This window comes from Micromesistius poutassou (genome assembly GCF_964030765.1).
Source record: "Micromesistius poutassou genome assembly, chromosome: 3".
NCBI classification, from domain to species: Eukaryota; Metazoa; Chordata; class Actinopteri; order Gadiformes; family Gadidae; genus Micromesistius; species Micromesistius poutassou.
In genome coordinates, this window is record NC_140273.1 from 2,875,637 (window position 1) to 2,893,136 (window position 17,500).

Sequence of the window (17,500 nt, forward strand, 5' to 3'; positions counted from 1 at the left end):
TGTGTGGGGTTAGGGTTAGGGTTAGGGTTAGGTGTGTGGGGTTAGGGTTAGGTGTGTCGGGTTAGGGTTAGGGTTAGGTGTGTGGGGTTAGGGTTAGGTGTGTGGGGTTAGGGTTAGGTGTGTGGGGTTAGGGTTAGGTGTGTGGGGTTAGGGTTAGGTGTGTGGGGTTAGGGTTAGGGTTAGGTGTGTGGGGTTAGGGTTAGGGTTAAGGTTAGGTGTGTGGGGTTAGGGTTAGGTGTGTGGGGTTAGGGTTAGGTGTGTGGGGTTAGGGTTAGGGTTAGGTGTGTGGGGTTAGGGTTAGGGTTAAGGTTAGGTGTGTGGGGTTAGGGTTAGGGTTAGGTGTGTGGGGTTAGGGTTAGGGTTAGGGTTAGGTGTGTGGGGTTAGGGTGAGGTGTGTGGGGTTAGGGTTAGGGTTAGGGTTAGGGTTAGGTGTGTGGGGTTAGGGTTAGGGTTAGGGTTAGGTGTGTGGGGTTAGGGTTAGGTGTGTGGGGTTAGGGTGAGGTGTGTGGGGTTAGGGTTAGGGTTAGGGTTAGGTGTGTGGGGTTAGGGTGAGGTGTGTGGGGTTAGGGTTAGGGTTAGGGTTAGGGTTAGGTGTGTGGGGTTAGGGTTAGGGTTAGGGTTAGGTGTGTGGGGTTAGGTGTGTGGGGTTAGGGTTAGGTGTGTGGGGTTAGGGTTAGGGTTAGGGTTAGGTGTGTGGGGTTAGGGTTAGGGTTAGGGTTAGGTGTGTGGGGTTAGGGTGAGGTGTGTGGGGTTAGGGTGAGGTGTGTGGGGTTAGGGTTAGGGTTAGGGTTAGGTGTGTGGGGTTAGGGTGAGGTGTGTGGGGTTAGGGTGAGGTGTGTGGGGTTAGGGTTAGGGTTAGGGTTAGGTGTGTGGGGTTAGGGTTAGGGTTAGGTGTGTGGGGTTAGGGTTAGGGTTAGGGTTAGGTGTGTGGGGTTAGGGTTAGGGTTAGGGTTAGGTGTGTGGGGTTAGGGTTAGGGTTAGGGTTAGGTGTGTGGGGTTAGGGTGAGGTGTGTGGGGTTAGGGTGAGGTGTGTGGGGTTAGGGTTAGGGTTAGGGTTAGGGTTAGGTGTGTGGGGTTAGGTGTGTGGGGTTAGGGTTAGGTGTGTGGGGTTAGGGTTAGGGTTAGGGTTAGGTGTGTGGGGTTAGGGTTAGGGTTAGGGTGAGGTGTGTGGGGTTAAGGTTAGGGTTAGGGTTAAGGTTAGGTGTGTGGGGTTAGGGTTAGGTGTGTGGGGTTAGGGTTAGGTGTGTGGGGTTAGGGTTAGGTGTGTGGGGTTAGGGTTAGGTGTGTGGGGTTAGGGTTAGGTGTGTGGGGTTAGGGTTAGGGTTAGGGTTAGGTGTGTGGGGTTAGGGTTAGGGTTAGGGTTAGGTGTGTGGGGTTAGGGTTAGGTGTGTGGGGTTAGGGTTAGGGTTAGGTGTGTGGGGTTAGGGTTAGGTGTGTGGGGTTAGGGTTAGGGTTAGGGTTAGGTGTGTGGGGTTAGGGTTAGGTGTGTGGGGTTAGGGTTAGGGTTAGGGTTAGGTGTGTGGGGTTAGGGTTAGGTGTGTGGGGTTAGGGTTAGGGTTAGGGTTAGGTGTGTGGGGTTAGGGTGAGGTGTGTGGGGTTAGGGTTAGGGTTAGGGTTAGGGTTAGGTGTGTGGGGTTAGGGTTAGGGTTAGGGTTAGGTGTGTGGGGTTAGGGTTAGGTGTGTGGGGTTAGGGTTAGGTGTGTGGGGTTAGGGTTAGGGTTAGGGTTAGGGTTAGGTGTGTGGGGTTAGGGTTAGGGTTAGGGTTAGGTGTGTGGGGTTAGGGTTAGGGTTAGGGTTAGGTGTGTGGGGTTAGGGTTAGGGTTAGGTGTGTGGGGTCTGACCTGTTGCTCCATCAGGGTTCTGAATCTGTCAGCCTCCTCCTGGTATCGCTGGTGAACTTTGTCCCACTCAGCCTGGTAGAAGCTCCTCAGCCTGAAACATAACAGTTCCCCCTCAAATTGACCTACTTGGATATGTCAGATAGTTAACAAAGTTGCTTAATATGTTATTGATACTTTATAATGTATAATAATGATAATACTTTATAATTAATAATGATTTAATATGTTAGTTACTGCAATAAAGTTACTTGAATATGTTAGTTACTTTAATATCTAAGTTACTTTAATAAAGATACCTTAATAAAGTTGATTTACAATGGTATAGTTACTTTAATGTAGTTCTTTTTAAATGTTAGCTACTTTAATGTTACTTTCATATGTAAAAGTTACCTTAATAAAGTGGTATTAATGTGAAAATAGTTACTTTAAGAAGTTTACTTTAAAATGTAAGTAACTACTTGAATGAGAATGAGAATGGTTCATTAATGTACCCTTGTTGTAAAGAGTTACTGGCTGTGGTTATTTATATTTAAATACTGACTTTTATAAACCCGTGAGTAGACCATGGTTACAGTTACTTTGATAAAGTCACTTCATTGATAGGGTGAGGGTGTCAGGCTGTTTGGGGCCTTGCTCAGCAGCTAGGGCAGGGTGTGCCTCCTACCTGTCCTCCAGCTGGACCAGCTCCTCCTTCTGCTGCTCCTCCGTGCTGCGCAGCACCTCCTGCTGGCTCGACAGCACCTCCTCCTTCTCCTTCTGGAGCTGCTCACAGCTCAGCGTGGAGGAGGCTGCACACACACACACACACACACACACACACACACACACACACGCACACGCACATGCACGCGCACACACACACACGCACGCACACACACACACACACACACACACACACACACACACACACACGCACACACGCACACACACACACACACACACACACACACACACACACACACACACACACACATACACACAGGACACAGAACTGGTTCATGTCATTGTTCTGAGGAACCGGCCTGGCCGAGGGGAGACCAGCTACACAACATTCTGTGTGTTGAACATTAAGGCCGAACAGGTCCTACCAGATCAAACCAGGACAACCAGTTCCTGCTACAGCCTCAAACTATGTAACTATACCACATATATCTGTAACATATAACACGCATACAGACACACTCAGAAATATAACTAATATACGTATATTGTTATCGATATAACATATATACGTATATATATATATATAAAACATATAACACAGAGACACACACATATATAAATATGACTATATATATATATATATATATATAGAGAGAGAGTATATATATATATATATATATATATACTATATATATATATATACTGTATATATGTAGATAGATGAAGATGTAGGTTGTGTGTGTGCTTGTCCGTGTGCATTCCTGACACATTCCAGGAGGTGTGTCCTCCAGCGTTAAAACATCTGCACCCCCTGACAAATATTCAGCCCTGTCTGTTCCTGCCTCTCACACACACACACACACACACACACACACACAAACACACAAACACACACACACCCACCCCCACACACACGCACAACACACACACACACACACACACACACACACACACACACACACACACACACACACACACACACACACACACACACACACACACACACACACAACCAAAGACACAAACACACACACACACACACACTCACAACACTAAACGATTAATCAAATTCAAAAGCTGAGGTAGCAAACATCTCGACACCTACCTGGATACCTGTCCTAACATACCTCCCTTCACATACCTGCCATACACTAACATACCTGTCCTACTCATAGCGTCTCCTTACCCTAACATACCTGCCTTCACCCTATAAATGGAAGAATATGGAATCAATTATATAGAAAGAAAATAGAATATAGAATACGAAATATAGAACATACACACTCTGGACCCCTCTCTGCTCTGTAGGCCCATCGATGGTTGCCATGCCGACTCTAACTCCAAACATTCAAGCAATCCGACCATATCACAAGAAAGGCCCACATGGACCCCAGACCCCTGACCGGCCGTCACCACGGCAACGAGACGTCCGAGAGCAGCAGCTGGTGCAACCCGCTGTCCTCCAAGAGATCACAGCAGGATAGATGTGTGTCTTATTGTGCGAGAGGTAAAGTGTGTGTGAGTAGAGGAATGTGTACATCTGCCTGCATTGTAAGTTTGTGTGTGTGTGTGTGTGTGTGTGTGACGGCAGGCGGCAGGGGTGTAGCAGGTGGTGTTTATTACATCATCTACCCCCCTCCACACACACACACACACACACACACACACACACACACACACACACACACACACACACACACAGTGTGTAAATGGGATGTTCCCATCTGAGCCTATACACAAGTACCACTCCAAATTCACTCGAATCCACTCTAATGTCAGCTTAATCCTGCTGGTCTCTGTAGTGTTACACGCTCCACCTCTGCACGTCATTAAGATCATACAGCCGCACACTGTGATGAATAACATCTCACCAAACACACTCTGACCTCTAAACATTTTGTTCTTTGTTGGGTGAGGATCTCATTGGCCATTTCATCTCCATGTTATGTATCTGGAGAGGTTCTGATGAGCAGTTTTGAAGGACGAACAGTAACGAGTTTACGCTGTTGAGAGGCGACCATTCAAGTCCTGCCCTCAACGTGCCACATGTCATCAATATATTCTCTATCTACTGTTTATCTGTATAATATATAGATATAGATATTATATTAATGGTCCTGTGTTCTTCCACGGTGGACGTCTCCGACACTACGTCCATGTCTAAACAGTCCACAGTGGCGGGGGGGGGGGCCTGGGAGACCCCCTCTGATGGACATCAGGATCCATCTGCCTGGCCAGAACAAGCTGGTCCTGGAGGGAGGATCCCTCTCCGGGGGTCCTCCTCTAAAGGGCCAGGGACCCCCCCCCCCCCCAAACCCTGTGATTAGACAAACGTAGTCCTACCTCTTGTATGACTGTCAACATAGTCATCTCTGCCATCGTATCACTGTGACTGACATAAGACCGCCCCTTAGCGTACACAGGAGTGAAGTCCTATCGTTGTGTCAGTCACCGAAAAACAGCATGTGAAGGTCCGAAGGTCCTTCAGTAAACACTTGGACGAGGTGTGCGTGGATGTGTGAGGCTCCGTCTGGCCAGCGGTCGATGTGGATGTCTGCCTCTGAGTCTGAGAGAGGGTTAGGCTACCCTGACACTTACAGTATCACGCCGCGGCGTGTAACTGTCGTAGCCATGGAGATAACATGCCCCCCCCCCTTCCTAGAACTCTTAGTGTCCCCTAGTGAATCTGAGCTGAACCAGAAGGGTCATTTCCACATTCAGACCATTCGAGATCTGGGCGTTAGGGGGTGGGGTAGAATGTGGGTCTGTGAAGATACAATAGATATCAAATGTTATCTCAACTAGTATCTCAATCTAGTAGTCCTCCACAGACTATCCCATACTCTGATCTTAACTATTCTTCCTCCACAGACCATCACATATTCTGATCTTAACATGTGCGTGAGCGTGTGTGCATGAGTGAGTGTGTGTGCGTGTGTGTGTGTGTGTGAGTGTGTCTCTTACCCAGTTCCTCTTTTAGGTTTATCAGTTGATTAGAAAGATTCTGCTTCTGCTTCAACACCAACTCCCGCTAGAGTGGAAAAGAGCGAGAGAGGGAGAGAGAGAGAGAGAGAGAGAGAGAGAGAGAGAGAGAGAGAGAGAGAGAGAGAGAAAGACAGAGGGAGAAGAGAGAGACACGTCTACTTCTTTAGATTGTCATTGTATTGATGTTTTGATATGATGTTGTCTTTTCTTCCTTCCCGCCTCCTGTGTCCAACGTCCAAAGGTACAGGCCTGGACCAGAGCCCAGAGAGGGGCTGTCCTCTCTGGTCTCTGGTGCAGGCCTGGACCAGAGCCCAGAGAGGGTCTGTCCTCTCTGGGCTCTGGTGCAGGCTTGGACCAGAGACCAGAGGTGCTAGATGACTTGTACTTGGTCGTAATTGTGCGCACACACACACAAACACACACACACACACACACACACGCACACACACACACCTATAGCGATACACAAAGGCACACACACACACACACACACACACACACATTCACACATCCACACCTATACACACACGCACCCACGCACCCACACACACACACACACACACACAAATTCACCCAGACACATATTGCTATATAAAGCCAATTTAACACTATTTAAAAAGCAACAAAGTAGAGAGATTGAGATGAACTCCCGAAAGAGAGACAGAGACAGGGAGAAAGAGAGAGGGAGAGAGAGAGCTTGCCCCACCTTGCATTTTGCATTCTTCTTCTTTTTCTGTAGACTTTCACATGACTCTATAACATGGACTTTACTAGCAGAGGAGCCCATGTCCCTCACACACACACACACACACACACACACCTGGTCTCTCCTAAGTCAACTGAAAACTAAACACAAACATCCACTGAGTAACACACATACATTATCAGACACACGTGAACACACACACACACAAATTAACTCTCTCTCTCGCTCCAGCAGTAGCACTTAACACAACTCTCTCTCCAATGATTAACCTCCCGCTACAACTAACACTAGTGTCATAAACCCAGCCACCTCTGAAGGAGGCCCCGCCCAGTCACACTCCGACCACACCCCCTCACAGTAAGTCCCTCCCCCTGCGAGGAGCTAATTGCCGTGGTGACGTGTTTATGTTCACCTGAAGACACACAGATAACCCTGGTATGTACCCCAAAGATAAAACACACACACAAACACGCACACACACACACACACACACACAAACGTAGCTCTAGGGCTCCCTGATGCAGCTGGTGCATTCTCAACCCCCCTCCCTCTCTCTCTCTCTCTCTCTCTCTCCCTTTCTTTTTGTCTCTCGAGATCTGTATCTCTCTCTCCTTCTCTTTTTGTCTCTCAATCTGTATCTCTCTCTCGCTTTCTCTCGTCTATCTTTTGTTATGGAACCAAACTCCATTTCAAATCACTCTCACATGCTTCCAGATTTATTGCTCTCAAATATGCCAGTTATGTAACACACACACGCACACACACACACCAAGTGTTGCGTTATCTGCTTGATCATGCAGAGAGTAGAGAGTAAAGGAGAGGAGAGGAGGAAAGGAGGGGAGAGGAGGAAAGGAGGGGAGAGGAGAAGTTAAGAGACGAGAGGAGAGAGGAGAGGAGAGGAGAGAGGAGAGAGGAGAGAGGGGAGGGGAGAGGAGGAAAGGAGGAAAGGAGGGGAGAGGAGAGAGGAGAGGAGGAGAGAGGAGAGGAGAGAGGAGAGGAGTGGAGAGGAGAGAGAAGAGAGGAGAGAGGAGAGAGGAGAGGGAGAAGAGAGGAGAGAGGAGAGAGGAGAGGAAGAAGAGAGGCGATAGGAGAGGGGAGAGGAGAGAGGAGAGGCGATAGGAGAGGGGAGAGGAGAGAGGAGAGAGGAGAGGAGAGAGGAGAAAGGAGAGAGGAGAGAGGAGAGAGGAGAGGAGAGAGGAGAGAGGAGAGAAGAGAGAGGAGAGAGGAGTCTCACCTCAGAGAGGAGGTGTTGGATGACGGTGGCCAGCGCCTCCACCCTGCGGTTCCCCTGCACCAGGAGTCTCCTCAGACGCTTCTCCTCCACCTGCTCCTTACTGTAGCTCCTCTTCTCCTCCACCCTCCTGCCCCCACCCCCAGGCTGGGGTCCTGAGCTGGGGCCCCCAGCCAGCCGGGGGGGCACGCGGCCGTTGGGGCGCGACCCGGTACGCACCCCCATCGCCTGGGGGGTGGGGGCGGAGGGAGAGGCGGGGCTGGAGTTGGAGGTGGAGTTGGAGGTGGAGTTGGAGGTGGAGCTGCGTGGTCCGACCTCGGGGGTCTGCGCTGGGCGGCGGCACGACGGGCCGTTCCCGTTCAGCAGGTCGGGACCCTGCGGAGGAAACCCGGAACATGCTGGTTTAAGTGGTTTTTACGGATGACAAAAAATCTACGTGGCTGAGTTGGGAGTTACTAGTCAGGTATTATCTGTTCTGCTCTGGGCATCAAGATTCAAAGGAGTACATGGACCCCCATTTATTTATTTGTTTATTTAAAAGGGACAATGCACATCAATTGACATTTTTAGTTTACACTCAAAATGTAAATGTGCCAGAGATAGCAGAAAAGCTCATTTTCATCTGAACTTTGCACGTAGAAATCTGGAGAAATCTGGAGAGTCTCCTGCTGTGCGTTAGCCATGCTAGCCGAATACAGGGAAGTAGGGGGTAGCTCTAGCATTAGCTTCTGTAAAGTGGGGATCATAATCCTCTACAGCATTTCCATATGATACATGTTACGTATATTTCATAAGTAGTAAGTTAGTAGTTGACATCAGTATATCTAGTTAGTATTAAGTAAGTAGTTGACATGAGTATATTCAGTAAGTGGTTAGGTAGAAGTTAACATTAGTATATTTAGTAAGTACTTAGTTAGTAGTTAACATTAGTATATTTAATAAGTAGCAAGTTAGTAGTTGACATTAGGATATACAAAGCACTTATTAAAAGTTATCATTAGTATATTTAGTAAGTAGTTAGTTAGTAGTTAACATTAGTATATTCAGTAAGTAGTTAGTTAGTAGTTAACATTAGTATATTTGGTTATTAGTTAGTTAGCACAAAGTCATGTAGGGTTAGCATGGAGCCGTTAGCGTGTAGCTGGGTGTACCTGTATCTCTGCTGGAGGCTGCTGGTTAAGGTTCTGGTTGAGGTTGTGGTTGGGTCCAGCTGGGATGGGGCAGCCAGGCTGGGTGGTGGTGCAGCCCGGCTGGGTGGTGGTGGTGGTGGGGGTGGAGCCAGGGTGGATGGGTCGACCCGGAGCCCCCCGAGGTTTGTTCTTGTCCACTGCAAGAGAGCAGCGCGCATTTAGCCTCGCTGTGGCTAGCATTTTTAGCATGGTCACAGAGCCACACCCACCGGCACACACACGCACACGCTCAGTCAGATGGTACACAGACCAAAACAACACACAAATCACAAATCAACAGAGGAATACTAAACCGAGCAGCCATCACAGACAGACACGCGTTTACGCTAGAGTTACAGTCCAACCATCACAAACCGGCCCCCCTCCCCCCCTCCCCTCCCTCCCACACTCCATCCCTCCCTCTCTCGCTCTCCCCCTCCCTCCCTCTCACCCTCTCGAAGACACGCCCTACGTGGCTGAAAGCAAAGCATCATGGATCGCAAGTTGAATGCGACCAGTTCACAATGGAGAGCGAGAGAGAATGAGTTAGAAGGAGGAGAGAGAGAGAGAGTAGAGCGATAGAGAGAGTGAGTGAGAAGGAAGAGAGAGAGTTAGGAGGAAGAGAGCGAGAGAGAGAGAGTGAGAGTTGGAAGGAGAGTGAGAGAGAGAGAAGGGTGAGCAGACACATTCGCTGTTGTGCATTAGGAAGTGTATTATATTGATCAGTAAGAATGGAGGATCACAGACAGAGAGAGAGAGAGAGAGAGAGAGAACGAGAGAGAATTAGTTAGAAGGAGAAGAGGGAGAGAGGAGTAGAGCAATAGAGAGTGAGTGAGAAGGAGGAGAGAGAGAGCGGAGGAAAGCGAGAGAGAGTGAGAGTTGGAAGGAGGAGAGTGAGAGAGAGAGAAGGGTGGGCAGACAGGTTCCCTGTTGTGCATTAGGAAGTGTATTATATTGATCAGTAAGAAGGATGGAGGATCACAGACAGAGAGAGAGAGAGAGAGAGAGAGAGAGAGAGAGAGAGAGAGAGAGAGAGAGAGAGAGGAGTTCCTCTGTGAATGTTTTTTCTGACTTATTTTGACCCATCCATTAGACCAAGTTTAACTGCACCTCCCTCTCCCCATCATGTACAGAATCTGTTCAGCTGAATGGAAACAGTGGTTTGGTGCTCTCCATCACTCCCTCTCTAAGCACCTCCTCAACACCTCCTCATTTCCATCAGCACCTCCTAATCCTGTCCTTAACACCTCCCCATCTCCATAAGCATCTCCTTGCCTCCTCCTCTTCAACACCTGCTCCTCTCCAACTCCTCATCACAGCTCCTCTTCAACCTGTACCAACCATCCTTCTTTCCACCGTTATTTTACTATCTCTCCCTTGTATATACAGTATAAATATATATACTTATATACACAACATCACGTGTAATCCACCATGAATACATATATACTAGTGCTGTCAGTTAAACACGTTATTAACGGCAAACCCATTTTAACAGCATTAATTTTCTTATTGTGAGATTTTCACCCTTTTATTGATGGACAGTGTTACATTGTGTGAGAGATCATTTGTTCCAAGTGTGAATGACTGCTCCAAGTGAGAATGTTATTGTGAATTTGAACACTACAGTATATTCCAATGTTGTTTTCAATAAAAAAACATTTGCACAAAGCAAGCCGATCCACTTTTCCATGTTGATAAGAGCATTAAAATGAGAAAAAACAAAAAGAAATCAAGGGACATTTAGAATAGATAAAAATGTGAGATTAATTGTGTAATCGCAATATATTTTAATCGTTTGACAGCACTAATATATACATATATATATATATATATATATGTGTGTGAATATAATATATATTCTCTCACTCATCTTTCTCTCTCTTTCTCCATACAATATATATATTGTATAGATAAAGTTTACAGATGAACAGTTCATATCAACATCATGCTCTCTCTCTCTTCTGTCACTCATCTTTCTCTCTCTTTCTCCCCCCCCCTCTCTCTCTCTCTCTCTCTCCCCCCCCCCCCCCCCCCCCATTCTCTCCCTCCCTCTTATTTCCAATAACATAAGTATTAATTAATTATAAATCGATATAAGTAGCGACACTTCGCTGCTCGCCCACCAGAGGGTAACGATCCACCGTAAAGTAATAACAGCTTGTCCACCACGTGCCGACTGACGTCAGAACAACTGGGGCCCCACAAACACATCTGGCAGAGGCGCTTGATGAGGTCGTCAGTATGAGGTCACAGAAGGAATGCTGTAGAAACCTAAGACATGAGCAGACGGTTCAGGGACACCTCGCTGGAGGAGCCGGGAATGGAACCGGCCACCCTGGAGTTAGGAGGCAGTCTCCTTCGACAGCACTCACACACACACACACACACACACACACACAGACACAGACACACACACACACACACACACAGACACACACACACACAGACACTGTGTGTGTGTGTGTGTGGGTGTGTGTGTGGGGGGTGAGGGAGAAGCAGACATTCACGACTATTATGGTATGGTTAGTTTCGTCGTCACATCAGACCAATAGGAACGTACAAACAGATTGGCTAATGGGTAGTAGGGGGGGATCACCTGAATGAGGAGCATTTAATCCAAACCAGAACAACAGAACACTGCTTTACAGTCACCTGGCATCGATTTTACCCAATCGGTACGAGGCATTGAACCACCCGTGTTTACAATGCTCCTCCAGTTAAAACGTAGCTAGCTGCTAGCTAGAGGAGGTAAAGGCTAAGCTATCTGTATGTAGTTGCTAGTGGTCTGTTTGTTACTGGACGAGGAGGTTAGTACCTGGTGTCTGACATGCAGGCAGGCAGTGCTGCTGGACCCACACTGAGAGAGAAACAACAGTTAGCATGCAACACCATACACAGCCATGGAAACATGGTTAGCGTGTAGCGCCATACACACCAATAGAAACACAGTTAGCGTGAAGAAACATAGACACTCACAGAAACACAGTTAGCGTGAAGAAACATAGACACTCACAGAAACACAGTTAGCATGAAGAAACATAGACACTCACAGAAACACAGTTAGCATGAAGAAACATATTAGAAACTCACAGAAACACAGTTAGCATGAAGAAACATATTAGAAACTCACAGAAACACAGTTAGCATGAAGAAACATATTAGAAACTCATAGAAACAGTTAGAATGAGGAAACATATTAGAAACTCATAGAAACACAGTTACCATGACTACAACATACTGACAACATACAGGTAGAGAGTGCTTTGGGAGTGAGGAAGTGAGTGTCAAGGATTGTCAACGATTGAAAACGGAATAAATAAATATAAGAGTATATATATTTATATATTTAAATATTTATATGACAAATCTAACGTGTACTTGTAACTAAATGCTTCTGAAATGACCCCCAGCCATTTCCACACACAAACACACACGCGCGCAAACATACCTACAAACACACACACAAACTGTCCGTCCAGAGACGCACATCAGCAACGCAGCTGGTTGCCTAGCAACCGGTGATCACATGACAGCCGGTGAGTGTTGGAGAATGTTATCACGCCCACATCACGGCCTCGCCGTGCATCGATCCATCACCATGGAAACATGGAGATGTGGACCTGGTGATTAGTGGACATGAGTGACCCGATTACATCTTTAAACTAGGCCATCTGTGTTGCCTGGCAACAACCTGAGTTTCAACTGCCCTGTGGGGTCCAAACACACGTGGTTCAGACTCGGACCCAGAGAGACAGACAGGCGGACCGACGGGTGGGCGGCCTCTCCTGCACGAGGCCGATGAGTCGTCACCATACCTTCATCTTCATTATCATCATCTTCATCATCATGACCATCCTCCAGTTTATATTGTGTGATCCAGGTTATATAATCTAGTGGTAACCAGGTTATATAATCTAGTGGTAACCAGGTTATATAATCTAGTGGTAACCAGGTTATGTGCAGAGCTGCCAGAACCAGTGCCGGGCGCCAGCCGGCCATTCAGAGCAGGCCCGTTTGAACGGACTGCAGACGTTAAATCTAATCATCTAATCTTCATAATCTAAATTAATCCAGATGTTGCCAGGGTTAACGTGCACATCTGGGTCAATCTGGGAGGAGCCTTTGTGTGTGTTTATCTGTGTATGTGTGTGTGTGTTTATCTGTGTGTCTTTATATCTGGATGTGTATGTGCATGTGTGTGTGTGTGTGTGTGCGTGTGTGTGCGTGTGTGTGTGTGTGTTTCTGTTAGTGTATGTGTGTGTTTGTTTGTGCATGTGTGTGTGTGTATGTTTATGTGTGGGTGTGTTCGTGTGCGTGTCTAACTGTGTGTGTATGTGTGTGTGTGTGTGTGTGAGAAATACACAACACCACTGCTATGTTGAAATGCACTGGTCATGTATGTTTACACATGAGAGAGAGTGTGTGTGCGTGTGTGTGTGTGTGTGTGTGTGTGCCACATGCTTACTGCCTCACAAAGCATGATGGAAAAAACAGACCTTGGTGGCCGGCTATCTCCACAACCACTCTAGCTTAAAGCTAGCACACACACACACACACAGCCACACACACAACCAGGCACATACACACACACACACGCAGCCACAAACCACATTCACACACACACAAGGTTATTGTGGAGCTTTACATGCGTGACGGCTTGGGCAGACTGCTAAAAACACGGTGGGGGAGGGGCAACATGGCCGCCTGCCATGTGGAGCTCAGAGAGAGTGAGAGAGAGAGAGAGTGAGAGAGAGAGAGAGAGAGAGAGAGAGAGAGAGAGAGAGAGAGAGAGAGAGAGAGAGAGCTCTCTGATTAGAAGCATGATGTTGATATGAACTGTTAATCTGTAAACTGTATTTATATAAATATACACACACACACACATATACATACATATATATATATATATGTTTGTGTGAGTGTGTTTTTGTATATATAAGTATATATATATATATATGGTGGATTAAACGTGATGTTGTATATATATACACATATATATATATATATATATATATATATATACATGGGAGAGATGGTAAAATAACTGGATAGAAGGATGGTTGGTACAGGACGAGGAGGTGCTGTTTATGATCAGGAGTTGGGGTTGGAGAGGAGCAGGTATTGAAGATGAGGAGGTGCTGTTTGTCATGAGGAGTTGGAGAGGAGCAGGTGTTGAAGATGAGGAGGTGCTGATGGAAGATGAGGAGGTGTTTAACACGAGATGAGGAGGTGCTGATGCAAATAAGGAGGTGTTGGAGATGAGGAGGAGTTAGGAGGTGCTGAGGAGGTGCTGATGAAGATGAGGAGGTGCTGATGGAGATAAGGAGGTGTTGAGGTGCTCATAGACGAGGAGGTGCTGTTTCTCCAGACCTGCGTGGAACACCACTGTGTTCTTGCGGCATCCGGACAGCAGCTGCAGGTTCCGGAACAAGCCCTTGGCAGTCAGCCGGACGTGGAAGTCCGACAGCGCCAGCCGGGGAGACCACAACATGTTGTCCTGTTGTCCTCGCCAAACCCCCGGAATGGAAGATTGTTCCCCGGAATGTTCCAATAGTTCCCCCAGAAGGTTTCGATAGTTTCCCGGAATGTTCCGGTGGTTCCCCCGTAATTTTCAGATAGTTCCCCTTGAATATATTCTAAGAGTTCCGCGGAATGTTCTGATAGTTCCCAGGAATGTTTCGATAGTTTGAATAGTTCCCCCAGAATGTTCTGAAGGCTTTTGAAGAATGTTCTTATAGTTCAGGCATATTGTTCCGATGGTTCCATTAAGATGTTCCAGTAGTTCCAGCAGATTGTTCCAAGGGCTTCCCGGGATGTTCCTACAGATCCTTGTTGCTGACAATCGGTCGCCCTGCTTCCGGTGAAACAGATCTCCTCATCCCCCCTTAAACCTCAGCGTTGTACGTTCCGTCTTCGCAAAACCGTTAAAAAGTTCGGATTCCAAACGGAATTACTCTACAACAGCAGAGAGTGTAGAGGAGGCGTCTCTAGTTGTGCTCCAAACCTCTCACACACAGACCCCAGCACAGCCCCATTCTGGAGCAAAGCATCCTCACTCTTTCCTCATCCTCCGTGTAATGGGAAAAGACCAAGCGAAAGGAATGGAAATAAAGGAAAATAGAATGACGGAATTCCTTAGATCCACCAACAAGCAAAACACGGTATGAGGAAGGAAGGATGAGAAATGAACGAAAAGACACAAACAGCGCTAATGTCAGCCGCTCGGAGAGAGAGGGAGAGATAGAGAGAAAGAGAGAGAGAGGGAGACGACCAACCACACATATGGAAAAATGGCTCCCGAATCCCAACCAATAGAAAGGGAAGGGAAAATGGCGCCAAGCAAAGATGGAGAGAGAGAGAGAGAATGAGGGAGGGGGGAGGGAGGGAGGGATGGAGGGATGGAGGGAGGGAGGGAGGGAAGCCGGGGATAGCAAGATTGCTTTCTGCACTGTGCATGCACCCGCGCTTGTGTGCTCACACACACACACACACACACACACACACACAGTGAGGATTGCTGCAAGGGAGAGGGGCAGGGGAAAGGCAGGATTTGAATAATCTCTTCATCAGCGTTTTTCCACCACATTAGACCAGTTTGGCTCGGCACGGTTTGACTCGGAGCTGCAGCTCAGCACGGCTGGGATTTTCATTTCCATTACAACCGGGCTACATGCTAGAAGGTGTGTCTTTAACTGATGGCGCTCACACTTTTATTGCCAACAAACTCACACTTTTATTGCCGATTTAGTTGCAATATTATCGCCTTCCGTAAAATCTGATTGAATTTTTAAAGACACATTTAATATATTTGGGGTGATATCCGCGATGATGACTTCAGTTAAACGTTCAATATTCCCTTTTTTTTGCTTCCTAATCTCAATAGCTCATTGAGAGCCGATTTATTTGGGATTAGTGTTGTTTACACATTGGACAATGTTTCACACATATTTCCCAGAGTGCCACACAATGTCCTTCATATTACGACAAAAACACATTGAATATCGAAATATTGCCCAATGTCCCGTCTTTACACCAAGACTAATCTGAAAGAAATCAGTCATATTTCAATGAGCTATGTTGTTTTGCGAGAGAAAATCATCAAACTGCGGTGTGCTTCAATCAAACCTTCTCTACCCTTTTTAACCAGGCTTATATAGTTATAGGAAGGAACGAATAATAAAGAGAAGGCTAGCCCCAGTCTTCGTGCATTCATGCATCTCATACACAAGAACGCAGTTTATTGTATTTTTATAGGTCACACCGCACACACACACACACACACACACACACACACACACACACACACACACACACACACACACACACACACGCACACACACACACACACCAACACACCTGGGCTGACGGTAGACGACGGCCGGTTGTATCTGCCTGAGCCGCTCCGCTGCAAAGGATTCTGGGCGAGTTTGGCTGGCGGCGCCGGATTGGCTGAGGCGGCCGTTTTGTGACCGGCTGCGGCGTGATTGGCGGTCCTGGCGGGGGAGGAGCCGGTAACAGCAGGGGGCTTCAGGCCTGGAGGCACAAGCAGAGAACACCTGAGGCGTGGGCGCGTACCCGGTCACACCTGGCCTCAACATGCGTCCTGGTGATCCGCTCCCAGGTGGTCCGCTCTGAGCACGGCAGGTCAGAGTGCGTCTCCACGCGCCTCCCACGAGACACACTGGATCAGATGTCAGGTCCCTGCTCTTTATGCTAATTAATACACGCATCATTTACATTTGAAAAGAGCAGATGCAGTGTGCGGCAGACGCTCTCATTGGCCTGATGAAGAGGAGTGAGAACAATACAGGCCGAGTCTATTCCTTTTAAATCAAATCGCACACACATGATGTGTGTGTGTGTGTGTGTTACTGTGTGCGTGCGGTGTGTGTTAGTAGTGTTTGTTAGTGTGTGTGTGCATGTGTGTGTGTACCAGTAGTGGTGGTCCTGTTCTGTACTGAAAGAGCTCTGCAACGGATCCCAGGAGCCCTGGTGCTAGCAGTAGCGCTAGCAGTAGCGCTAGCAGTAGTGCTAGCAGTATTGCAAGCATTATTGTTAGCATTAGTGTTAGCGTCCGTGCTAACTGCGGTGCTTGGGCCGAGGGGGTTAGCCGAGCTCTGGTTGCCCACTGGAGGAGCACATCGGCTGGGCTTCTCGTCCGCAGGGCTCCCTGCAGGAGCTGAGGAGGACGGGACAGACAGTAGACACTCAGACACAGAGGAGGGGTCGTCTCTCTTCAGGACAACAACAAATACCACGACTGAGAGTCAACTGCTGGGAAAGAGCAGAACACCATGAAGGTGTCTTGGTGTATACTAACTTAAACCTCTGAGCTTGGGAGGGAGCTTATAGATGCTGCTATTTCCCAGCAGTTCACTGTCAGTTGATTGGATTGTTGTTGTTGTTGTTGTATATTTAACTTAAATTATTCACCGGTCTCGGGGGCTATTCCCCACTATTCACGGAGCCTGAGGTGAATAATTGTTTTAGTATATACTACAAGTTAACACTCCAAAAATAAACAAGATAACACTTTTTGCCAGGGTTTATTTGTTTTTAGTAGAGTGACAACCGTCACGCATGCTCCGAAAACAATATCCAGAGATTGAGATCTTAATCTCGGGATATTGCTCAATATCCTGAGATAGCGAACCAATCAAATTGCGCCATCTTAGGAGGTTTACGTGCAGTATATACTAAATATATATATATATTTTTTTTATTAGCAGTTGGTAAAGTATTCTAGTAGTTGAGTATATATGAAGTATTGGATAAATACATATATTCAGTATTCAGGTGGTTGTACATGAATTATTCTCGTGGTTTGGATGGTAGTTTGCTGGACAACAAGTGATGCTTCTGTCAGCTATTAATATACCAAAAATCGCCATGACAACTCTCA

General features: G+C 47.2%; 1 protein-coding gene across 1 annotated transcript in view; it reads right to left on the bottom strand.

The window, feature by feature from the left end:
* The window catches only part of LOC311340477 (uncharacterized protein), a gene marked incomplete at its 5' end in the record, with an annotated part of 38,377 nt that overhangs the window by 4,272 nt on the left and 16,605 nt on the right, over positions 1-17,500 (bottom strand). The window contains 7 exons of the mRNA XM_084465362.1: positions 1,842-1,932; positions 2,506-2,629; positions 5,469-5,535; positions 7,430-7,801; positions 8,578-8,753; positions 15,955-16,131; positions 16,532-16,777. Coding sequence (XP_084321488.1) covers positions 1,842-1,932; positions 2,506-2,629; positions 5,469-5,535; positions 7,430-7,801; positions 8,578-8,753; positions 15,955-16,131; positions 16,532-16,777 — 1,253 coding nt within the window. The remainder of the gene's footprint in view (positions 1-1,841; positions 1,933-2,505; positions 2,630-5,468; positions 5,536-7,429; positions 7,802-8,577; positions 8,754-15,954; positions 16,132-16,531; positions 16,778-17,500) is intronic.